The 25,894-nt window shown below is 41.9% G+C and overlaps 1 protein-coding gene across 1 annotated transcript; it reads right to left on the bottom strand.

Moving 5' to 3' along the window:
* Window positions 1-14,786: 14,786 nt before the first annotated feature.
* Window positions 14,787-20,664, bottom strand: prdm8b (PR domain containing 8b). Its single transcript, XM_076731428.1, has 4 exons — window positions 20,325-20,664; window positions 17,387-17,611; window positions 16,493-16,724; window positions 14,787-16,090 (listed from the first exon to the last, which is right to left on the bottom strand). The coding sequence occupies exons 2-4, from the start codon at window positions 17,603-17,605 to the stop codon at window positions 14,832-14,834; spliced, it is 1,710 nt and encodes a 569-aa protein (XP_076587543.1). The 5' UTR covers window positions 17,606-17,611; window positions 20,325-20,664; the 3' UTR covers window positions 14,787-14,831.
* Window positions 20,665-25,894: the final 5,230 nt, after the last annotated feature.

Here is a 25,894-nt window from a genome sequence, read left to right as displayed (position 1 = left end):
GGGCTCTTTGTTGAAGGGAGCTGCTTTCGTAAAGTCAGCTGATGCACTTTCTTCATTAAAGCTGCTTAATCAGAAAACCTAAAACTAAAAATCACACTAAATAAAATAGTTGACATTCCTAACCTGCGGTATTTCAATTCAGTTATACTTCTTCATCGACCAAACCATCTCAAACACGGCTCATTTGAACAACATCCCTCTGATGCTGTATGTTGGTTTGAGTCTTGGTCACTGCAGCACGTGTTCAGTGTTAAGCTTATTAATTTTCTATCTTCACATGCATTCATTGTAATCCTGTCCCTCATTGTTTTCGGGGGCCCGGCTGTGTTTGAATTTGATTACCTCGCGCCCGCCGGTGGATTACGGCCTGCATAGGGGCCTAATTGTCTCAGGCACACAGAGCCAAGGCCGGGCCCACATTACCTTCTATGTAAACAGCGGGCCAGTGTTTAGTCCCACTGTTCTAATGGCCAGTCATTCCTGTGAGGCCATTCCAGTAACAGTGAGGTAATCCTCCCGAGTCGTATAAACACGGATGATCCTGATTGATTCCCCCGCCCGATTGATCCCAGCTTTTAGCAGCTTTTTAGTCTAAGCAAACAGCAGACAACAGGTTCTGCCACGGCCCTGACCCGTCTGAGCCCAGAGATGGTGATCAATCTGAGGGTCGAGGGCACTGACCGAGGCATCAAACATCAACATAATGACAATACGGCTCTGATGTCCAGCAGTGCAGGAATAGTCTGCATATTCATCATTGTAGGAAAAAGTCCTTTGAGCTGTATGTTTAATCCTAGGACACTTTTCTTAAATGTAAAGGGCAAAAGCAAGCACAGGCCTCATTTGAATGCTGCGGATCGACGTTTGGATGGAAATATTGGTCAGATGAGAAAACAATCAAAATGTGAAACAGGCTGTTTCAAGTGCCAACAGTGGTCAGCTTTCACTAAACAAGACGTGTCCATTTAAACAGAGGAGAAGATGCTCAAAAGGAGGTGTTCAGGTACATAGCGGTCATGTTTTTGAGTATCAGTCATCAGGTGTCAGGCTGTAAAAACCTGCAGTGCAGCGCACATTCATGGGTGTCAGCAGCTTCATTTGCACTATTTGCAATCAAAATCCTGAAGGAACAGTGAGTTCTTGTTGCAAGCATGGGTCAGCTGTGAGGTCGTAAATGGCAGAGACATCTTGAGAAAAGTAAAAGCCCCGTAAAGTTCATCTTTGACACTGTGCAGGTTTTCCATGTTCGTATTTGCACTGATGTGGACAAATGAATGACTTTCAGCATTTGCTTGTCCTGCATGTACGGGTCAGAATTAATGAGCTGTGCCTCAGATTGTTGTATATTATTTTGCTCTCGGAGCCTTTTCGTGGGAGTCGAATTACTCGAGCACACTTAGTTTGTGTGTACATATTCTTTGGCCACCCAATATTTTAAGATGGTTCGGGCTTTTCTGCGGTGGCTCGGTCGAGTCTTCTGCTACGGCTAAAGAGGTCAGCCAAGTTCCCTTCATGTTCATCAACCCTCTTCATATATGATTTACAATGTTTATACTCATGCTTTGAACAAGAACGCATGCCCTGCAGTGTGAAGAGGCCATTTTCACACACACAAACAAATTACTGCCAGCAGACTGTATTGACTTTAAAGGGCGTTACGTCAAAAGTGTCGCTGAATCCACAAACACACCGTGGGACGTCGCCGTCAGCGCTTCCCACCATCAGGAGCCCCTGTGGAGCATTGCCAACGTGTCGTCTGCAGCGTTCAACATTCACCACCGGTCATGTTGTTCCTTCTCCACGAACGACCTCTTTGAGTTCCAACGGATCCGCGTTTCCCTGAACCTTCCTTCTTTCAAAGTTCAAGGCCCGGTCTGAAAGAGCTCTGAGAGATGAGAGGAAGAAGTCTGGCAGAAGGGAGAGTTGCAGGGGGAAATGAGGCCTCAGTAGCCGGGCGTTGAGACTAAACTTCAGACTGAAGCGATCGACAAAGCGCTCTCACAGTCATTAGCAGGACAGAGATGCTGCTGCTTGTTTGTTGTTGTCTTTTTTCAGCTTGCTGGCGGAGCCACAAAGCAACACCTGTTTACAGACTTGTTACTTGTTACAGACACACCACCTGTCAGCACAGAGAGGAGGGGAGGGTGTGTGTGTGTGTGTGTGTGTGTGTGTGTGTGTGTGTGTGTGTGTGCGCGTGTGTGTGTTGGTGGTCTGGCCCACTGTTAATAAGCATTGCTGTGTGTGGAGCGCCCTGAAAGACAATGTACCTGAGGACCATAACCATTTCAGTTCATTTGGAGACCCTTTACTGACAATCATGAGATCACATAAAGGTGAAAAATAAAAACAAGACGTTTAACAAGTGAAATGTTGCACGCAAACAGGCAGTGAGGCCAGGGTGTGTTTGTGTCTATTAAGAAGAAAAGGACAGGAATTTGTTGGCAACTGCGGCTGTCTAGAGAAACCCTGTACGTCCAAATTTTCAACATCATTTTTACATAATCTAATGTGTTTTAAAGAGTCATTGGAGACACTAGTACACTAGGTGAATTTTCAAGGAGCATGTAATGTGGACAGTATTAAATAATACACTGCTAATGAAATCTTGAAATGTGGACACATGACATGTTAAATGTCATTGAAAGGCGGGTGCTGTTTATTCGCCATCCCATGAGAGCAGGTTGATCAGTATGTTTCAAACAAAACAGTTCATACGGTGTTGTCCAAACATGCCAAAGTTTTTACGTGAACATGGTTAATTGTACAAACAGGATAACGGGGGACCCTATTGGACAGCCTCTCCTCAAAGGCCTGCACTTGGTTGAACACACAGAGGTCACTGTGTGAAGACTGAACACAGTTTGGCAGAGACGTTCACCTCCGCGCACCTGAGCAGCTAATGTTTGTATGCAGCCAGGTTTTGCTTTTCCTTTACAAAAATCCACGGCTGATCTAACTTTCTCTGAACTCCCAGGTTATCTCAAGAATGAAGCTCTGAGTGAGTACCATGAAGCTTTAGCTTGCTCTGCTGTGCTGCTGTCATGCAAATTGGCCCTTTGTAACATGTTATCAACATTGAATCAGAAGGACTTCAATAATTTTGCACACTTTTTCTCTATTTCCTGTTTGTTACCTGCTGTTCCACACCTGTCCTGTGGCTGCCCTCACTGTGTTCTTGACAATCCCAGTCACCTGATGCTCTCACCCACAAGCACACCTGTTCCACATTCCCTCATTACCTCCCTTGTTTACACACCAGCTCTCTTCCCAGTCAATTGTCAGATCATCTAATGTTTTTAATCTTTTGCTCCTGACCACAGCCTGTTCCTGGTTTTGTTTGCCTGCTTAGTTTGCCCTCGCTGATGACCTGATGCTGAGTTCCAGTCTGAACTTTCCAACTTACCAATTGTTTTGAACTGCTCGGCCTCTGAGTCCTGCTTCTGAGTCCACATCTCTGTGTTCAGAACTGTTATAATGATAGATCTAAGCAAGAGCCTGCCTTACTGAAGCCAGCGCTGCGACTTCCATGCAGACCAAGAATAGAAATCACTCCAAATGTGTTCAGAACAGTTTTCTCTGTGCTCACACAGCAAAGAGTTGAGATGCATGAATGAACACAGCAGCAGTATTCGTCCTGGACCAGGTTCTGGTTCCTGCAGAACTCGGGTCCAATTCCTGGGGCCGAGGTGGAGGAGTGTGCCGGTTGGAGTTCAGGTGATGAAATGTCCCCTGTGGAGGCTTTATTGGAGGTCTTCAGCTCCTGGTGAAAACAGCTGAGGGCAGCTGATTGCAATCCTAAACTTGGAGCTCATCCAACAGAAAGGAATGGAGCCGCAGCTTGTGCCTGACAGCATGTTTGTGTGGTTCTGCTGGAATTTGTGACATTAGTGCCGGAGAATATTTGAAATACTTGAAATACCATTCTTTGCTGGTGAGAGAAAAAAAAAAAAAAAGTTTAGGTAATTGTTGATTCAGAGATGATGGTGACACTCTATTATGTACCATGAGACAAAAAATTCAAGCCAGTACAGTGAAAGACGTCTGAACAAAAACCTGCAACTTCAAAGTGATGTGATGTCTTGAGAGCAGTTATGTGTCCATGTGACTGGTTTTTAAAGGACTGCAAAAACATGGCAATCTTTTAGAACTCATCAGAAATGTTTGACGTGTCTCCTGATGACATTAGGTCTCAATCGAAACCCTTTAATGTGGAAATGTCTGACTGTTTTGGAACAGTTTTTCATATTGTTACTGTGGCCACATGAAGGTGTCTGTTGTCTCTGCTGTCACAGTTTATCTCCTGTATTCCTTCAAAATAAAAGGGTGAAAGTTTGCAGATATTAACATTGTGCTCTGCTGCTTGTACCTTTTAGATTTAGTGAGAAGATTTAAGCAATTCACCAATTAAACTGCTTGCTTGCACACACACTGTGGTCACCTTGGATTCAGTACGGATCTGTTCACATCCTACCTACTTTCCACAGTAGGCAGATTATTTTTGACTGAATTAGCTTTTGTTTCTATGGAACTTTTCGTGTTCTTTCCCCTCAACTTCTTTGCAACAGCCTTTCAAATGTAATCAGAGTGAATGAGTATCGCCTGGGGATTTTTAAAATCTCTGTACAGACTTCAAAATGCATAGTCGTCAGTCAGGAATCAAGGCAGGACTTTCTTCATTTCAAATTCATTACATGTCAGAGCCACGCTGAAGACTGATTCTTAATGGCAAACAGGTTTTCCGGACATGAGGCTTCCTGTAAAGGGATGTATTTAGTGCAGAGTTGAGGTCCGTGCATGCTTTTTTTCAGCACTCCTGAGATTGTTTCACAAGTACAACAAAACCTGCTGCTGCAACTGAGCAGGCAGCTATTAGAGTATCATAACACAAGACTGCTATGTCTGTGAGCCAGCTAGTTTCCAGACCGTTCCCTATGCCTGAAAAATGTTTTGAGAAGAATTACTTTTCTAAGCCGGAGCCAAATTGCTACAGGAGTTGTACGGGGATTGAAGAAAACAAAGGGGCTTCTACGAGAACTTCTCTGTAAGTCTGATCTTTTTACGCTTCTCCTGAAACTCCAGAAACAGACCTGCAGGTCACAGGTTTGCAATGACTCTTCTTCTCTTTGTTCTGTTCTGGTCGACTCATGGTGGGACATCCATTTTTCCTCTCAGAAAATCCCTTCTGAAGATATTTACACATCAGACTTAGATCTTTTTCCTTTAAGTGGTCTCTGGGTGGCCGTGGGATGGAGGACAGAAGATAAATCTGGTCTGTTTTTCCTCACAGGAAACAGGCCGACTGAACAACATTGATCTTCACTAATCCATTATCCACCTCTGCATCTGGCCCACCCCTGTGCCACCATACGTCTTCATTTGGACCTTTCACTGGGCCTGATCACACACTCGAGCTCCCAGGCATGTTTGTAACACACACACACACACACACACACACACACACACACACACACACAAAACAAAGGCTAGACAGTCGGAGATTAACATATGTCCTTATGCTGCATTTTCTCTCCCTTTGATCTTGGTCAATTCCTAATTTTGTCAAGAAGAAATTGTTGTTGAGAACAAGCCCAAAAATAACTTTTTCAGCCAATCCCTGCTTCATGTTCACATCCCATTAGAAACTGGGGCAGTTTGGCTTCTTTATATGATGCCATGCCCAGTGTCACTGCAGTTTATACCCTGTACTGATTTTACATGACCATTCTGCTTTTATAAAGAGGTTCGGAGTGAAAGCACAGCGAATTTTCATTACCCAAGAAAGTTTGACCATCATTTGTGTTTATTCTTCCCAACCAGCCATAGTACCTTACTGTACCTGTAAGCTAATGAGCAATGCAGCGAGGGTGTGTTTGTGTCTGTGTTTTTGCGTTCAACACTCACCAGAGACTCCGGTTCTTCCTGTCACTTCCCTCCAGTCTGTATTCTGTTTCCTTCCTCCTCTCTGTACATTCATGAAGTGGAGGGCTGCTGCAGACGTCCACTTTTTATTACCAAAAGTTTAGAAAATAAACTTGCCCCGGCTCTCTCCTCCAGAGCTCCCCAGAGCTCTGTTCCTCCGCTCTGGCCCAGAATTTTGTCACATCTAATTCAGTTAATTAAAGTTTTTTTTTTCCAGAACCAACCAGAGTTTGTGATTGTTGAAATGGTGAAAAGACAAACCAAGATGGTTTTGGTGAGATTTAATTTTGTTTCTGTCAAATTTGAATGAAGTGTGTTTTTATTTTCGATGATCTGCGAGGTAAAATTGCTGATTTTGTAAATGGAGTCTGGTGGTGGCTGTTCCTGGTTGGGGGTAGATGTGGTCAGTGTGGCATCTGTTTTGGTCTGAGATCCTGGTGCTCTAGTGTGACATCTAGTGGCTGTGAATGTCCTTATAGAACCTTTAAAGTACAATTTTGAGGTAGGCTTTCTCCTTAGATATTTCCATTGTGTGCTGATGTCTGCTTCTGCTTCACGAAAGATGTTGTACTTTTCACTACATTTTGAGAGATTTTGATGGATTTTACATCCAAAATTTAACTGTTTCACTCCATTTTATACAGTGTCACTTTAAAATCCTCAGTTGCGATAGGTGGTATAGCACCAAACGAAAGACACTGTGACAATGTTATCAAAAATCTTTGACCATATACATCTATGGACTAAGTGTATGGTCACTACTGCACTTGTGGTTTATTCATTTCCATGCAGTAAAGTGTGTTTTGCTGATGATATTTCTGTTGGCAGGACTCATGCTGCTGCTTTCTCTTAAGTAAATGATCTGAATGTTTGTTCCACCACCGCCTGTTCTCTGTCTCTCTAACCAGGAGTGTGATTAAAACAGATTTGAGATGACATGTGCTCTCAGCAGTGAAAAAAAAGATCAGTTCCGTCTAGTTTTACCATGCATTTGCTCTGCTGTCTCTGAGGAGATAGCTTAAAGTGTGTGTGTGTGTGTGCTGAAAGTGGACGGCTGCTAGTTGTAAATAAGATGTCCTCTGCTGTTTTAGCTGCTGGTCCGGAAACGCAGGCACACGACGGGCCAACTCTCAACCTGAGCCCTGACTTGCGCTCCGGTCATTACTGTGACTGACAACGTTGGGTTGACTTTCATGACATGAAGAAGTGGGGTGGGGGGGTTTAGGAGTCTGGGGGTGAGGGCAGCATGCCTGCCCGGCCTCCAAGAAAACTGTATGCCATGGCTGTTATGGAGATGTACTTCAAAGCAGCAGTGGAATGTGTAACAAAGTAATCCGACCATATTCAGAGTCATCAGCTCCTGCTGCATGAAACACACTCACTACATCATGAATGTCAAACAGCTGTAAATACAGGAAGAGCGCTGATCAGAACCGAGATAGTCAACATGCGCAAAAATGTTTCCTTTACAAAAGCCACTCAAAGCACTACAACGAAATTTAAGAATAAAGTAAGAAAAACTGGCATGTTAATTTAACAGAGTGAATGTACTGTATACAGTACATGTAGCTTAAGTGCTAACAGAGCAGCAGGTTTGGCACTGTACAAACTTATTAAAGAGCTTCTCTTTAAAATGCTGTGTATTTGTGACTAAATGTTAATAACATTTAAGAATGCAACTTCATTGCAACCTGATAAAAAATATCAAAATATTTGTGGCTGAAAGTTTACATTGTCACTTATGATTTGTTGAGATTTTACATCAATTTACTGGATATTAACAAGTGCTGTTACTGTTCATCTTCAATGAGATGTGTATTGTTTTTTTTAAAACAAAGTTTATCCTTACAAAACATTGATTAAATGCTTCAAAGTCAGATCTTATTGTCCCAGATTGTGCTCATGTTTCACAAAATAAATTAACGCCTGAGAAGTAATTTCTGTTAAATTTGTTGCTGCAGTCCTTAATTTGAAATTGTGTCTTATGTACATCCTTTATGTGTGAGGCATGTTAGCCATTTTTAAGATGTGACCTTAAAAATTATTTCCTATTTTTCAATATGTGCTATTAACACATTTAAAAGCTATGTATTAAATATTATAATAATATCATGAAATAATCCTATTTAATAATATGATATTTTTTAATTAATCATTGATTATTTAATAAAAGAAATACCTTTTTAAAGCTTTCCTGGAGTAAAAGTGCATAAATTATTAAAAAATAAATAAAATGTTTGTAAAGTGTGATATACTCTCAGTTTTGCTGAAACCTTTAGAAAGCGTTGTTTCAGCTCAGTGGTCTGCGGACTGTGCAGTGATATGCTGACAGGTGTTTCTTATTTTTAGTTTACCCTTGTTGATATAAATGAGGTCAACAAAAATCGAACATGAAACACTCACAAAGGTAGAATTTATCGACTGTTTTAGCTGTAGCTTGCTGTACCTAATAAACCGGCAACTGAGTGTAGGCCTATATATATATATATATACACCCTCGGAGTGGCTCGTGAAAATGTCACACCCCAGAGGAAAAAAATAGAGGCAGCAAAACACTCGAGTGAATTTGGCAACCGAAGTTGAATGACACCAATACGATTGATACTAAAACAAGAAAGAGTGCTAAGAGTGACGGAGAAAAACGACTAAAAGATTACACGATCACACGAGAATAACATGGACTATATTGGTTTATTGGCTGAGCAGCGCACATTCATCCTTCTTCAGAAAGTTTTCAGTGCTGCATCCATTCTACGTCCGCGCTCCGCTGCAGAAGGCAGAGAGCAGTTTGAAGCCGGCAAACAGGTGTAACCTAAATATCTAAACTCCACGGTCTTCACCATCTCCACAATGTGAAGAATCCAAGACTCAGACGTGCCCTGAAGACAGGTAGAGTCCCAGAGGGAGAGACACTCGGTCACAGGCATGCGGGCGCACAGGGATCATCTCAGAGTGGACATGATGTGTAAATTTGTCCCTGTCAGCGGACCTGTAGATTGAGTGCATTGTGGGTCAGAAATAGTGCAAGTGCACAGAGGACGATGCTGTCCGTATATATTTAGCCCATCAGAAAATAATGACGTGACAGCGATATCCTAATCAGACAGCAGCAGGAGGAGCTGGCTCCTGTAAACCCTGGATTATGACTTAAAAACAGATTGTGTTGTGTGTGTGTGTGTGTGTGTGTGTGTGAGAGAGAGAGAGAGAGAGCCGGCCTGCAGGCCAGCACTCTCTTACTGTGTGAAATCGATACTTCTGATCTGAACTTCTCTTTCACAGCCTTGTTAGCTGGCTGTCTGAACCCTGCGTGTGCACAGGCCAGCTCTGTTTGGAGCTTGCTGCAAGAAGAGGAGATGCTTCAGGGACGAGGTTAATCGCTCCTGTTACTCTGCGACTGTTGAAAATCCATCTGAAGGCATGTTTTACTCGAGATGAAACATTTCCTGCTAATTGCACTTTGTACTTTGCCTGTTAAAAACATGCTAAACTTTGGGGGTAGTTGGCAGAAGGTTTGCTGTGAAGATTTTCCTTTTAGGTCTACCCCTGATGTGCAGTTACACTCTTGAGACAGCGCTGTCTCCCAGAAATGACGTCCAAGCACCACTAATTTGTTTTGAAGGAAGCACCATGCTGGTCAGACGATGTTTTCTATTACCTTAATGAGGGCGAGTCACAGAATGTTGATACTGAGAGACTTTTTCTTTTGTTTTTTTGCCACACTGTGCTGTCTTGCAATGCAATATCCTCCAGTAGTGACTGCAGCGTTATCAGACTTTTTATGGTTATGTGGTTACGGTCAGGGAAAGATCATGATCTGGGTTTAATGCAGAAAAAGTCTGCAATGAACTCGAGACACAACATGTTCATTAACATTTAACCAAATAGATGGAAAGACTGAAGTGTGGTGTCCCAGTATATAGTGCTGTATGGAAACGTACTTTATGCAGCAGGGGGTTGTTTTGAGGAGGTACACATTGGCTATGGTTAGGTACCGCAGCTATGTGAGTATGACACACATCACAGCTCCAAATCTTTTATACAGAGATACTTTAAAACTGAGCTATAACTAAGGGAGAAAGTCACATTGCCCCCACCAGTTCTTTTCTATGTTAAGGTCACAGGTGACAACATCTTAATGCACGTCACTGCAGGTTTACACAGCTGCACTTGTTTCTCAGCGTCCCCCCACATTTTCAGGCAAGCAGCATCAGCAGGTACTGCATGTGTTACACTTCACATGGTCTGAAATCCGTCTTTTCCTACGGTGGAATCAGGACAGCAGAGTTTGATCTAGTTGACCCAGACAATAATTCTGTCAGATTTTCTGTGAAATAATGAAATGTATACATGCACGAAGGACACTGGTTTCTCCCAGTGCGATGCAAACAGGAAGTGCTCAGAACTGGAAATATGTGCAGTAATAAGAAAGCTGCTTCTAAATCTTACATCAATAGCAGCTTTGCAACCAGTTTGATTGATGTTCTGTGGCGCACGTCTCGTATCATTTCCTGTCTTATGTATACCTACTTTTACTACCAGTGTATATTAATAGCATATAATGTGTACTCCGGACACAGTTCAGATATCAGTGTTGGTGTAACAATTTTTGAGCCTGTCCTGTAACCGTAAAAGGTCACAGGTTGGAATCCACCGACCGCCATGCATCCTGTCAAAGTGCAGTTTAGAAAGACGCTGAATCCACGTGAGGTCTCTCTACCTGCTTGTTCACTTCCCTGCTCACTTGCCACGGATGACAGCGTCAGCTAAATGCCTGAAATGTAAAAATGTAGTGTGACCGGGGCAGAAGGCCAAATGGAAGTGCCAGCTTAGCAGAGATATAAACTGTCCCATGCCGCTCCGCGCTGAGTGATGCAGTGACAAATGTGGCGGGGGGGAAGTAGAGGCACAAAAGGGATGATGACACAAGCAGCAAAGCATGAGGACACTAAATATCACTGGAGTATGTGTGCGTGTGCGCGTGCGCGTGTGTTAGAGATGCCTACCTCTCTCGTCGATCACATGCCTCCGTGGTGAGATTGACCTGTTTGGATTGCTGACACAGGAGGTGTGTGTTGATGTGAGATGAGGTGTAACGTGCAGGCCGGTGCTGTGATTTATCATCATGTGAGCGTCGCGGCGTTGCTTTATCCGCTCCTCTCAACCTCAACCTCTTTACGTTGTTTTTATCTTCTGCTAGCACGTCTCGCTGCCACCTCACTGCTGCTCCCTGTGCTCCTGTTGGGTTTTTTCTCCTGTCCTCTGTGACACAGATCACATTTAAAGGATCAGCTCGCCCAGATTCCAAAATGCACATAATTTAGCCCCTTAGCCCTCGTGGTATCTAGTTAGTCTGTAAATGCCATTTTCAATGTTTCCTTTAAATTGTTCCTCAACATAGAATCACAAAGGTCTCCTACAGGTTTATGTTGTGGCCATCGAAACACTACAATACCCAAGAGCCTCAGCCGTCAATGCAAAGGGGAAGAAGCCATCTGAGAGGCAAACTAGAGCTACAGGTTACTCTGAGCATGTTGCTATTTCAGTTGGAAATAAAACACAGCACCATAGCTGCTGATTTCATCCCAAACTGTCCCTGAATCTGAAGCTTCAATCTGCTTTTATTGTTATTGTTAGTGGAGCCATCAGCAGCATTCAAAGCTTGGTGATTGATTGATTGATTGACAGTCATGGCTGGCTTGAGGTTTTTATGCTTTGTACATGTCCAAAATGACTTTTCAACATTTGGGAGGAAATAATCAGAGCTGTTGACAGTAAACCCTGTAGGCTAGCGTACGCAACAATGAGACTGTTTTTGGAAGAAAAAAACAAAACAAAACAAAAAAAAAACATTGTTGTTGAACTTTTTGAAGGATTATTTTAATTCTGGGAATGTTACAAGAAATATTTAATTCAGTCATGTCGTATTTGAGAGGCAGCAGATGTTCCAGATTGTTTCAGGTATCATGCAACTTGATGAAAACATGTAGTTTTTAAATTTGGGTGAACTGGCCCTTTAAGTTTACTTTTAACACATCCAGTGAATTTGGGGCGGATTCAGTTTTATTTAATTGTTCAGAATGAAATCAAGATCAAACATCAATGTTCATTCTGCACAATCAATCTTGACTCAAGGTCCACTTACTGTCTTATTCTGGAGATTTCAGCCTGGATTATAATCAATAATGCAGTAATACTATCACTTATCACTGATGTTTCTGAGTCTTTATTAGCAGAAGGATTTTACTCAGTGGTTTTAGGATTTCTCGTCTGTGTGGGCAAACTCCTCCCACTGATGAAAGCCATGTGATGAGACTGAAAGCTTGCAGGTTGATCTTTGGTGGAGAGTGTTTTGTCAAACTAATGTCAAGGTGTATCACCTTCAAAAATGAAATGCGAATTGAGTGAGCGCAGCTTTAAATGACCTTTCAAAGCCTTGACAGCTGAAATCAGCTAAGAAACTATGGCTTTGACCTTTGACCTCGTGGTTGGTTTTGATGGATTTGATGAAAGGTTTAGTTGCACTTTGCATCCGAACCAGAATTTCTCCTGATTTAAACATGTTTCAATAAATATTTATATAATTTATATAATCTATAGAAAATGTGTATATTCATACATAAATAACCCATAGTCCCATTCCTGCACATGTAATGTTTTACACTGTTTTTGTTTCAAATACTTGATCAGGACATGCATTTTTTAGGATGAAAGGTTTAACTGATGCTTTTCTTCACATAATAAAACACACACTGCATGTGGGATTTTGTTAGTATTTCAGAATTAATATATTGGACTACTTTTCCTTTGAGGATCATAAAGTGTAATTCTGAATATTCATATTTCAGTGTCTCTGTAGCTTGAAGATAAGTTTAAATCCACTTTTCCATAATGAATCTTATCAGCCATATTCTGATTCTGATGACTAATTATAAAAACATACCTTTTCATTAAATCATATCTACTCTGATGTGCCTTTAACAACATTGTTTTCAGCTGTAAACTCTGTCCCACCTGCTGCAGCACCTCTGCCTGTGTGACTGATCTCTTCTCCCGTACTTTGCATATGGACCACTTGATGGCGCTGTTGATCTATTTTCCACGTTTCAGTTTGGTTCTGACCTGAAATGTTCTCCAGCCATAGTACTGATTCTTTCATTTTCATTCTTTAATCATTATTAATTCAGTTATATTATCAGCAGTAAATGGTGATTATTGATCAGCAGACGTGCCCACACTTTTATTAGTCCGTGTTTGTCTATAGAAAAAAAACTTTTAATTTGAAAAGTCTTTTACAGGCTGTTGCCTCTCATGATTTTACCTGAAAGCTTTTACAAATCAGGTCACAGACGGCTGATCGACGGTAGATCTGAATAATTACCGGGTCAGCTCGCTGTCCTCGGTACAGGACAGAGAGGTTTTTGAAGATCTAAACTTCATGAAACAACCGGATTCGTCAGAAAGCCTTTTGTTTCATCACTTCATGACCGCTTTCACACAAACTAAGTGTAATGTTCCAAAGGAAAATGAATCCAGACTATTACTGAGAAATAAATGTCAAATGCAGACGTGCTGCTTGTGTTTTATTATTCTGTAAATAAAAATCACATAATCTCCCGTCTCTAATTAGCGGACAATCATTTCTGTTTTCATCTTTGCCTCAGAAGCTTTAAACCTTTCATTCGGAAAAATCCCAGCCCGCATTATCTGTTTTAAACATCCCAGCTGCGGTGAAGGGAATGTTGTTTTTCTTCCTAACACTGTAATGAAGGCGATCTCTGGGGGGAAAGTTCAGCAGTGTAAGGATTAATGCGGCAGACGTTTAATAAAGACGTATGTCAATAATGATGATGATGATAATAATAATTATAGGCGTGACAGCCGGTGCTCGTGCTTTTATTGTCAATAGGAAATTAACATAACAGCAAACATTAACCATATTAACCATAAATTCATTTTTTATTTGCTTTTATCTGGACATTATATACAATATGTTTATTGTCTTTTTATTACAATTCATTGATTGGCTCTATATTAAAATGTATTTTTTTTTTTTTTACGTGAAAAAATCAAATACAAATTTAGTTTAAAAAATGTTCATATTTGGACTTCATACACATTTTGTATGAAATAAAAATATACTGTTGATCTTGTTTTAGATATGCAAAATGAATACAAATCGTATCAATCGTCAAGAAATCATATTTCTGTTGCAGTTTTTGGAAAAGAAATCCAGGAAGGCCACAGTTGAAAATAAAGCTATTTTATTGTCAATGCATTCAACATGATTAGATAAACTATCAAGTAGTAAATTTCCGCAAAAGGAAGAAACACTGAAACTATTCCCCACTGACACAAAATATTACACTTTGTATTTCAAATAAAACAAATTATTTACATCGTAATGTATAGACTGCATCTTAAATCAATATTATTTAATATTACATGCACTCTGAAATATAGTCTGACATAATATCCCCCAATTTGTGTCCATATTCACCGTAGACATGAAAAAACTTGCTGCGCTGTAAACCATGACGTGTGACTACATTTGTATTTCTTCTCTATATTTGCATTTATATGATATAAAATACAACTTACTGTACATTTAGACATATTTAAATCTTCCCTTATTCTCAAACTTTTAAGTGCTTCATAAATAGATTCATTTCGAAGTCGAAACGCATTTGCATACACCCAAAACATGACATTTTGTACAGGGGAGCAAAAGTAAACAGACCGAAAAGGAATTAGAAGATCATAGTCCAAAGTGAAAACAAGTGCAAGGGGTGTTCGTGTATTTTTAAGTGGCCTATCTCCAGTCAGACTGCTTAAATCCAGGCAGGGTCACAGTCCCTCCTTGTTAAAAAAAAAAAAAAAAAAAAAAAAGTCCCTCCCTTCTTAGTCTGTAAAAGTCAGTTATGGGAGGTCATGTGACGTGACAGGTGATGCCGCTCCCGGAAGGACTCGTTGCAAATGGGGCACTTGAGTTTCTCTTCACGCCGCCGCTTGACCAGAGGCTCCATGGTGTACTCCTTTTTGTGGTGGGATCGCATGTGGTAAACCAAGTCCGAGGTCATGCGGAAGGAGGCGTTACACTTGGCGCACCAGTTCTGGGCCGGCAGGCACAGGGAGGTGAAGGAGGGTGGCAGGAGGGTGAGCGCCGAGGGCATCTGAAGCTGAATAGGCCCGGAGTTCTTGGGCCAGAAGGCGGTGGCATAGACGAAGGGGTTCTGCTTGGCCATGCCGCCCGGCACAGGGCAGTTGGCACCCAGTTCTGCGCCCTGTAGTTTGGCGGCGAGGTGGTCGGCCTGGTAGAGTCTGCTGGAGGAGATGGTGTCGCCCACCGCTGGGTGGCAGTCCAGCAGCTTGGGCGGCATCACCAGTGGTGAGATCTGGGAGAAGGAGGAGCGAGATGGCTGGCTAAAGGCGCTCTTCCTCTCTCCACTGCTGCCACCCTGCTGGCTAACAGAGGTGAAAGCGCTGCCCATGGGGGAGGTTTGGGGTGGCTGGGTCTCCGACAGCACCTGCCTGATGTTGAGGTGCTTCTCTGATGGATTGCTGCTGGGACGACCACCATCTTTGTTTTCAGAGTTGGAGCTCTGGAGGTTTTTGTTGCCGCTGTGGTGTTTGAGGTTCTGGGATGACTTCTTGACCTCGGTGAAGGCGCTGCGCTTGCCCTCAGAAAGGTTTGCGGAACTCGGCGGGGAGAAGGACCTGTGGTTCTCCTCCAGTCCGTACACTCCTCTGTAGTTCTGTGCAGATGTTGCAAGCTCGTCTTTAGACTTGGACTGTGGAAGGCTGGGCCCTCGACACTCCCTGTCTTCTATCTCTGAGAACTTCCTCTTCCCCGAGCTCTCGCTGCAGATCTCAGCTTCCTTGTCGCTTGGCGGGCTGGTGCGGTTGTTCTCTAGATCCCTAGCCAGGTTATGAAAGTCTGTGGAGGGTTTGTTGCCATCCTGCGGGCTGCTGAAGCCTTCGGAGCGGCCCAGCTTTGGACTGGTCCTGGTTGGGGTTGTGTTTGGTCGTTCAGTGCTGCTCTCTTTGCTGGGTTCCTCGTCAGACCCCGTGATGCTCTGCAGTCTTTTGGTGCAACGGAACCGGAGATGAGCCAAGAACGGGAACTCAAACTGGAACCGCTGGCTGCAGTCTGGACATGAGTGGTGGGACGAACCTGTGAAGGAGAGAGACAGAAATTGGTTCTGTCAAAAAGAGACGATCCTAAAGCTGTCCTGCTGTGGTGTCATAATAACGGATGAATTATTATCTTTACACTAATTTTGAATTCAGACATCATCACAGATTGCCCAAAGTGTGTAAATTTGTCCTTGGAGCATTGACCATTAAACTTGTGCAACAACACGAAAGATTAAATTCCAATTTTCCGAATGATGAAAAACATTTCCAAAGTGAGAACGCATTTTCAAAGAAGCTGCAGGGCTAAAATGTATGTGACTGTGGAGTCAAATGAAGAGAACAGATGATAATGTCATTGTTTTGGTGGTTGAAACATGGACTCTGCATGGGATACAACACAGCTTACTGTCTCATAAGGGCATGATTTCAGCTGACTCACCTTTGCTCTTCGCAGGAGCTCTGCTGGAGCTGAGCAGCAGCAGGTCGATGAGGTCTTTGCCGTACCAGACCAGCAGCTCCTCGTCCTTCTCGATCCGGCGGAGCGAGCGGTAGAAGAGCTGGCCGTTCTTCACGTAGGCCTCCAGGTTCTGTTCCTCTTTGTCCCGGGCGGACTGGACGAGCCGCAGCCACATCAAGCCCTCTGAGGTGCTGTTGGCCGCTGAGGTGTCCACCTGTATGAGACATGCATACCCATCAAATTCATTGTCACACAAATATTGAGCCTCAAAATCCTATTTCTTTCATTAGGATTTACAAAAATACAGCAAGTAACACAGAATGCCATCCAACCTCTTCAGACCAAATATTTATTTCTATAAAAATCACATGTTGAAACAAGGCAATATGACACTTTTTACTAATATGGACAACATGGAACAATTTTTGAAATACAGATTTTCAGTATAACAAAATAATCTTAAATGCATTGGCAGATTTTCTTCTTCTTGCAGAAGAAACAAAATCATTTTATTTGATTTTTTTTCATCACTCAGTAAAGGATTAAATGATTGTTTAGGTGGGATGTTGTTGCAGTTTGGAATTAATGGCTTTTATATTTAATTAAGACTGAAAACACCTACTAATATGACATTGTTGTAGTATTGCTGCAAATTTAAGCTTCTTGCTCCAGTGGTGACATGCAAAATGGGACAAAATGGGCCTAAATCTGAAATAGTGTACTTGCTCTATTTGGAGCTGCAGAGCAAGAACAGCATAAGAAAGGAGCTCGGACAGGCCCATGAGGTCAAATCTGTACTGGAAAATTTAAAAAAAACAAACAGTGGGCTAATTAAAAAACAGAAAAGAAATCAAATAAAAATAAGGCTCCACTCACCCTGAAGATGTAAGGTGCTGTGCGCTTGTCGGTGGATTTCAGAGCTATGAAGGCGATGCTGTCGTACAGCGACGTGTGGCTCAACACACACGGGCCGAAAATGGCGTTTTCCGGGATGTCACACGTCGTGTAGACGCTCGTAAAAATGTCCGTCAGACACTGCTGGACCGCTTTGGCGTCCCCATCCCACACCAACTTCTGAGAGCTGGACTCCTCCATTTCTCACTGCAGAGACAGGGGAAGGCAAGAAACATCAGACATCAGCTGGGAAATGAGTGCAAGCTCACAGCAGCGCGTAACAGCCAAAAACAGCAAGAACAGCAAGGGTGCGACATTAAGATCATTCATCTGGACCGATTCTTGATTTCCTCTAAATTCTTATGGCCGAAAATAAAAGCCTAAACCTGCCTGACGTGGTTGTTTAGTGGCTTTACCCTGCACCGTCCCTGCTGACAGGAAATAAATCTCTTCCTAGACAGATTGGCTAAACCAGCTGTCAGGGGCGTCATTTGGGGCCCATTTCTTTTTTTTCTTTTTCTGTTTTCCTTTTGGCCAGCATTTCTAATTAATTCAAAGCCCGTAATAAGTTCATGACGGCATCACCTTCAGCATCTTGATGACATGGTTTCCAAGTGTTGTGAATTATATACAAATGATACCAAAATTGCAGACCGGACATAGTAATAACGATAATGATAATAATAATAATAATATAATAATACGAAATCCAAATGTATTATTATTATTATTATTATTATTATTATTATTATTATTATTATTATTATTATTATTATTATTATGTCGGATCATGTCACATGTTTGGTGAAAATGTTAAAAGCATTATTTTGATTATATTACATAAACGGTTGATTACGACTGTCTTCATTATTATAATGAGTATTAGCGTTAGTATTAACATTATTATTAATATTGGCATTAGTAGGCCTCTGCGGGGTTGTTATGATTGGCGGCTCTCAAAACGAAAAAAAAAAAAGTGCAGTAGTTTTAGAATATTCCTGAAGTGACTCGTGAAGTCTGAGCAATTTCACCCTTACATTATTTCAAAATGTGTTTTTAGGATTATTTATCTTTTAAATGGAATATTGTTCTAATAGTGCGGGTTTATTGTGACATGTTTATTTGTCTAAAATCGTATAATAGCACCACTGCAGGATCTTTATTCCTCGTGATAAAAGAAAGAATTGAAAAAACACTGTGAGTGAGGTCCGTGCATGTCCAATGGAGAGAGCATGTCCAATGGGTTTCAAGTGGACTGTCAAAGTCAGTGATTTCATGTCAGCCAACCTTTCTCTCCTTTCTACAAGCAGCATCGTATGCCGCCTCATTACCATAATCCACCACGTTCCCCTCTGAGACTGTAATTAAAGCAGCACGACCAGTTAATTATTTCTTTTCTCCCTTTTCTAACCTCTGAATGTGTGTGTTTAGACGGCTGCGGCTCTTTCACTGCCTCCTCTCCTCCCTCTGCCGTTAAATACAGCAGAAACTGTGCGCGGAAACCTGCACCTGATACACACTTGTTCAGCCGTAAATTAGGCTCACTGGACACTTCAATAACATAAGAAATAAAATAAAATAAAATAAAATAAAGGCTTTCAGCGCCGTCAGAAAGACGCGGAAAAAAAGTGGGCCTGTTCCTTCAAAAGTAATTGCTGAATTGCTTAATTGCTGAAATAATCACATTCCTGTCTGTGCTGTTTGTTGCATCAAATATTTTGCACGCTGCACATTACAAAATAATAATTCATAACCCTTTGCAGTTGTTTTTTGGGCCTATGGTACGAGTATTACGCAGTATTTTTTTACCACTGCGCGATTCATTGTGATGGTTAATTCTTCTTCTAACAGTTTCTAACATCACCACGAATCACTCAAACAACTTCCACCGTGACACAGCTCGTGCAATATCAAGCAAGAGACTAATTAGAAAAAATGAAAGAAAATTAAAAAAAAAAAATACACAGTTGAGCCAAAAGTTTGTTTCCTTCTGCGCAAAATCGGGAAGCAGCCGGAATGTGCGCGTCTAAGGGATCCCCTTCAGAAATAAATAGGCTGATAAGAACAATTGCTCTCATAACAGTGCTGACTGAGGGGAACATGAACTGCCGTCTGTCCATCACCAACATCGGCTGTTGTTTTGTGGCTCCACGCACAGCAAAAGCGAGGCTCTCCCCTTGTTTTGCTTCTGGCTCTGATTTTCCTTTCTCATCTGTCCAATAAAACGGAGAATATCTGACTAAATGGGCCGAGGTAGTTTATGACAAAAGCATTTTTCAAATCCCGCTGATTTGGAGCTTTTCATGCCTTCCGAAGAGGCTCAATAGCAACAGAAACGTTCTCTGTGGAACATTTTGCGCACGGTGCATTGGAGAGCCTTTCCAAAGTGGCTCTTAACGCTGCGCTGCGAGCCGAAACAATTTGTTTCCGGCATCTAACAGAAGCCCTTTATGTTCAGAGGAGCACAAACAGCCGACTCACAGTGAAGAAAATCACAAAATATAGTGAAAGGTATGAATCACTGGACAGGCTCAAATAAAAGAAAAAAAAAGATAAAGAGCGGAATGTTTGCACACCCAGAAACTGGAGGAAAGCAGCCACCCTCCCATTCAAACCCACTGCGGGTGGGGTAAGGGGTGAGCAGAGAAGGGGGGGTGGGGATGGGGGGGTGTTTAACCCATCTGCTAAAGCCGTGCCAGGCTGAAAACTGTCCTACATCAGCGCTGTGACTGAATTGCGGGTTTTGTCCGCGGCACATCTGCGTTTTGGCTTTTTTCTTTTTCTTTTTCTTTTTTCTTTCTGCGCCGCTTTCAGCGCCTGCAGGATGTGTGGATGCATGTGCCGCGCAAAACAAATCACCCCCTCTCCTCCTCTCAAACTATCCAAAAACCACACACAGCCTCGCATTTCACAAACCTACCTTTCTGTCGATGAGGAGGAACAATAATCCACAAACGAACTGCGAGCGATGCTGCGAATCAAAACCCGTTTGCACCCCCGGAAAAAAAAAAGCCCCAAAAACAAGCAGGGGGATGCGGTGACGCGGTGATGGAGGTGATGGAGATGGTGATGCGCTCCCGGTCTGGTCCGTAGTGTCAGTACATTTTCCCCCCCGGTGTGGTGAAAGTGACAGTGCTGCAGATACTCGTCGACACTGGAAGTGACCGGGCGGGGTAGAGAGAGCTGGACGGATAAAGGGAGACAGAGAGAGAGAGAGAGGCGTGCAGATGGGGCCCGATGCTCTGGCTGACTGGCACACCGACACACACTTTTTGTTTGCGGCACATAATCTACCCAATGAGGCGTGTCACTCTCCGTCTCCTCCCTTTAACTCTTCACTGGCCGACTGTCATTTGATGCGATTTATGGACGAGGAGAGGGATAAAGACCCCCCCACACACACACCACCCCTACCCCCCTCCCATTATTATTGTAATTCTAATCACAATAGTTGGTGGTTGTATTAGAATAAAGTGACATTTAAAGGGTCAGATGTTGGAGGAAAAAAAAAACATTTTTATGTGCAATTTCAGCTGGGTGATATTCAAAACACGACATTTTCCATTATTTTTATTATTTTGATGATTATTAACATTATTAACAAAGTCATAATGCTTGACTCCCTCCCCCCCAACCCCCACCCCGCCTCAAAATTGGGGGTGACACTCAAGACGTATTTACATGCAGGCCTCCTAATTGCTGTGACTTCCTTCGTGCGTTTAAGCCCCTGAAGTGCTTCTTGGACTTGGACATCCGGAGCGTGCAGCACCGGGGCACCGTGAGCTCCGTCCGCCGCCTCGGCCGTGCCAGCCGGCTGCAGAGCGGCTGTGCATGGCGGGCAGTCTCACGGCGGACCGCCGCTGCTGCTGCTGCTGCTGTCTGTACTGTGTTCAGGCTCATTTAGGGGGCGCCAGTGTATAATTTGCATTGAGTGAGCGGCTGATAATTTGATGGAAAGGAGAGAAAAGCTTCAGGTCAGGTGCTGTACTGATGTTGGGAGTTTTTTTTTTTTTTTCTTGTAACTACTTTTGTCTTTCCAAAAGGAGACACTTCTGCCCTCTGAAATGTAGTTAAGAGACGCTTTACTTCATTTAGTCAGCTTTATGCTTAATTACATGTATGTTAAGCTTTTCATTTTTAACTTTCATGTATTGGTTTTAAATAACAACAGATTTTAAGACTTAAGACTAACAATGACGACATGTTAGCACGTATTCACTTAAATTAAAGCAGAAGGAGAACACTTTAAGCTCCCAAATGTACAGTACTGACTGTTACTAAATGGGCAAATAATTGTGAGGAGTTTTTTTTTTTTTTAAGAAATAAGAATCAATGACCCCATCAATGCTCAATCTCAATTGGCTTGAAGTTTTTTAACCATTGGTGTTCACCTTCCTATGTTAGAGCAGATTGAGCTTTTTATTTCTGAAAAGTATCAAATTCTGTGTTTGTAAATGAAAAAAACAAAACACAGCACAAATGACTTCTAAATAATGTTTATCAGTTATTATATTCAACTAAACAGCACGTGTCAACACGACAGTTCATCTAATTGAACACGTGTTCAGTGGATTGTATGGATTTTGCTCAAAGTACTTTTCATCATTCATTCAAATTCTGCAATTCAGTGGCACAAAAAGACACTTCAGTTATTTTCAAGAAAAAAAAACAGCAACTGGCACAACAAGAGGAGCTTTGCCTTCCTTTATTTTTTTTTTTGCGGGAGAAATACAGTTTCAAAAGATGACTGAAAATTTGATACAAGAGTTGTGATGTAATTCAAGACTAGGGAGGTCAAAGGTCACAGTCAGCTCCAGAACAGCAGCCCTAAAACAGGGATGAACAGGGAAGAAATGAAAGAAAGGGAAGCGCTGTGGGCCATCGTGCTGCCATTCAAATGACACTGCTGATCTGCTTTTACTCTATCGTGGCTGTGAGTCACTCAGCAGCAGCAGCAGACACCGAACTTGAACTCATTAGAAGTCATAAAGCGCTGCAGCAGCAGGAAACGTGGGGTGACAGTGGTTGGGATGCTCACAGGCCATCAAACAAATCAATTCCTCCTGAATTCAGGTAAGATTTTTGAAATAATGTGTATACTATATTTGTTTTGCCATTTTCTTATCGATTTATTTTTCATTTTTGCCTTGTCTGCTTCTTCTGCTTTGCCTTTATTGTGAAACTCCATCCCCAGACAGAGATCCTCGACCTCCCACACTGCTTTTACAAAAAAAAAAATAACCCAAAAGAAAAGGAAATTTTACAGCTGCCCTGACATTGCTGCATGTTAAAGGCAAGAGAAGCCGAAGCATCATGTCATGGGCTGAATGATCAGTAAGTGCACCAAAACATTTGTGGAGAAGAAGTGAATTCACACAAACACGCTCACAGTACAAACCCATGAATGCTAAGATGTTGTCACAGCTTACTGAGAGCTGCCGCTTTCTGGCCTTGCGCGGTGCGTTTGTGGACGATCGTACACACTTACTTGTTGGGGATTCTCATCTGGTTTGGTGAAATAATTTTCTATGTTAAAAATTGTGTATGTGTGGACGCCTCAATTCAAAAATCAAGGGACTGATGAGATGTTATGTTATAAAAAAATCCAAAGCAACAGTGGCTCCTGGTGCAGAAATGATTGAAATAAAAATAAATAAACTGATACTTTTTTTTTTTCCATTTTCCACATTTCAAAGCATTTTCTTGATTATTTATTAAAATAATTCTAGAAGCCTAATTTTATTACATGAAGCAGTGTGCAGAAGAAATACATTTGTCATTCAGAGAAATGTCTTATCAGAGGAATTATAGTAAATGAGAGGAAAGTGAACTTTCAGGCGTCCCATTTCATCACTGCTCTATTGTGTGACATGATTAGTTTTTCATTCTAATTGCGATTCTCTCGTCTGCTTAGATTTTATATTTAAGTTTAGTTTCTGCTGTGAAATCTTGAGAAAGAAGAGAAGAGAATGCAAGCTGTTTCAACAAACAAGTTAAATATATCTCACGTAAGGAAATGAGAGGATGGATGAGTGTGTGTGTGACAGAGAGAGAGACAGAGAGAGAGAGAGAGAGAGTGTGTGTGTGTTTGTGTGTGATGTTGCTGGGAGGGTTTGTGTATGTGTGTATTCAAAGACAGAAATTCACAGTTGAGGGAGCAGCGTGTCTGTGAATCATCTGGATTATTTGACAGCTGTATTGTTTCCTGAGAACCCCTCCCTTCAGTCCACGTTCACATTTTGGGTCGATTCCAGGCAAAGACTATGAAGTCAGTACTCTCATGTTTCATTAGTGAGGAGTTGAATTTGTTAAGATAAAGATGGGAAACAACACAAGAGAGGGACTGAGAGCTGTTCAGAGACAAAAAAAAAAAAAAAAAAAAAGTGAGATGAAGTTTTTAGGCCTGAAACAAAAGCAGTTACTGTCAGTGATAATTGTGATGAGTCAGATTAATATTTAAGAGTTTGAAAAATCTGATAGTCAAAACAAAAAGTAGTAGAAATATTGAGAAATAAATCCTGCAGTTAAAAAGTTATTGATTGCAATCTAAATCAGAGGTTTCATTGTGTTTACGGTGGCCATTTTAGGACACGCCAGACTGAGCATTTAAGGCTCAGCTCAGCTGTTCACATGTTAATGCTCATGTTAAGAATTACCTATTGTTATTAGGTGGATCTTTAGTGTGTGGTTTTTAACATTTAGTAAAAAACATTATCATGTTAACCTGTAAACATTTATATCACTGTGGCATACCAACATTTTGCATGCTAACACTTGCATTACCATTGAACTGTTAGCATTACCATTTAAATGTTAGCATGTTGATGATGTGTATGCTTGAGCCTGCAGCTTTGCAGCCTGGTCACTGTCCACACCTCCAATTTTTTCATCAGTTCAAACAGGTCTGAAGTGCTGTTTTTCTCACTGGAAAAAGAACCAAGCCAATTCGACATTTGAAGGCAGGACCAAGAGTGTGAACATCATCATCCCGTGCTAGCGCCACAAAATAACAGCAGAAAAATCGCCAAGAAACTGACGACAAGTGTGGTTGAGTTCAATGCAGATATACCAGTCCAGTATTCCTGAGAGTTATCCTCCGTTCATATTAGATGATATTGTTCTTCACGATTTACATCCACTGCTAACGTTCAGTGCCACTGCAGAAAGTAGAGTGTCCTTTATGTAGTGCAGCCCAGTATCAAGGCAAAGCCTGTAATAGATGCTGATCCACTGGAGGATAAGTGTGTCAGTCTCACATTTTGCTTCGCCTAAGTGTGAAAAGTGCATGCGTATATGAAGGTGCAGTACCTGCAGGGGCCAGTATGATGGGAGCAAAAGACAAACACAGTACAAAGAAGGAGAAAGTCCATGTGTGGAGGAGGTCGGGGTGGATGGATGAATCGAACACAGGATTTTCACCCAGAACACTGGGGTTCGTGTCCCACGTGAACCTTAAAGTCAATGTTGACTTTGGTTAACTTCCATATCTAAGTTGTTTTGAGTAGCGTACTTAAGTAACATCACATGTTTATGTAATGTACTAAACTTATGTAACTAATGTACGTATTTCAACCCAAACCATGATCTGTTCTTAATCCTGTCCAAGGAGTTTTGGTGCCTAAACTTAACCAAAGTGCAATGGTCGCTGGAAATGTTTCTCAGCAACCTTTATTTTTATGTCTATTCAGACATTGCATATTTACTATTGCTAACTTGACGGCAGAATGAGAAAATGTTGTTTTCAGGCAAAATGTGACACTGACATGTTGTACTGGTGGGTGTATTACACAGCTTGTCATGATACAGAGTGTCATAGCCAGGCAAAAAGGAAAGGTCCAGATGTTGGCTGATAAATCAGTATGAGGCACGTATGACTTTCATGCAACCTGTTGCAACATGTAATTAACATTCACCATTTTTGAAAAAAACTTCTTTTTCTTCCTGCTGAACCTGCCTTTTTAAAATCTGCAACCACAATTTTCCCAAATCCTAACCAAGTATTTTAGTTTACCTTAACCAGACAGTGGTTTATTTGCCAAAACCATTACCTTTCTGTATTGTTGTATTGTAGAAAGTGAGAATTCCAAATCTTGTCTTACAATAGTGACGGATGCCTATAACTATGTAGCCTGTGAGATAGTCTCTGCCAGCCCAGTCCAGAAACGTGGACACCATCATGTGTCAGACCCCAAAAAAATTACAAAACAATTCCTACAAAAATGAGGACAACTCTGGATGAGACTGACAAAACTTTACAGGCTTATCAACTCTTGAATTGTCATATCTCATCCATCCCATTGTCAAAAGTTAACTGCTCTGAGCAACCAGTACGGCTGACAATGACTGACGGTGTGCAGAGCGAGCACGAGCGCGAGCAAGGGAACGCCAACCAGGACAATTAGCATGAAGCTCCAAAAAATCAACACTGACATTACGAACAGTTGGTGACCTTTTCCTGCATTACCCAACTGAAGTTACTATCAGGTCAAA

Source organism: Chaetodon auriga, chromosome 5, assembly GCF_051107435.1.
Source record: "Chaetodon auriga isolate fChaAug3 chromosome 5, fChaAug3.hap1, whole genome shotgun sequence".
Taxonomy (NCBI): domain Eukaryota; kingdom Metazoa; phylum Chordata; class Actinopteri; order Chaetodontiformes; family Chaetodontidae; genus Chaetodon; species Chaetodon auriga.
This window is presented reverse-complemented; position numbering and strand designations above follow the sequence as displayed.

Bases quoted from the DNA above. Each gene is read 5' to 3' on its own strand.
- prdm8b (XM_076731428.1), bottom strand. From the start codon at position 17,605: ATGGAGGAGTCCAGCTCTCAGAAGTTGGTGTGGGATGGGGACGCCAAA. The intron at 16,725-17,386 runs GTGAGTGGAGCC...TGTCTCATACAG, and splicing joins CAGCACCTTACATCTTCAGG to GTGGACACCTCAGCGGCCAA. The intron at 16,091-16,492 runs GTGAGTCAGCTG...TCTCCTTCACAG, and splicing joins AGCTCCTGCGAAGAGCAAAG to GTTCGTCCCACCACTCATGT.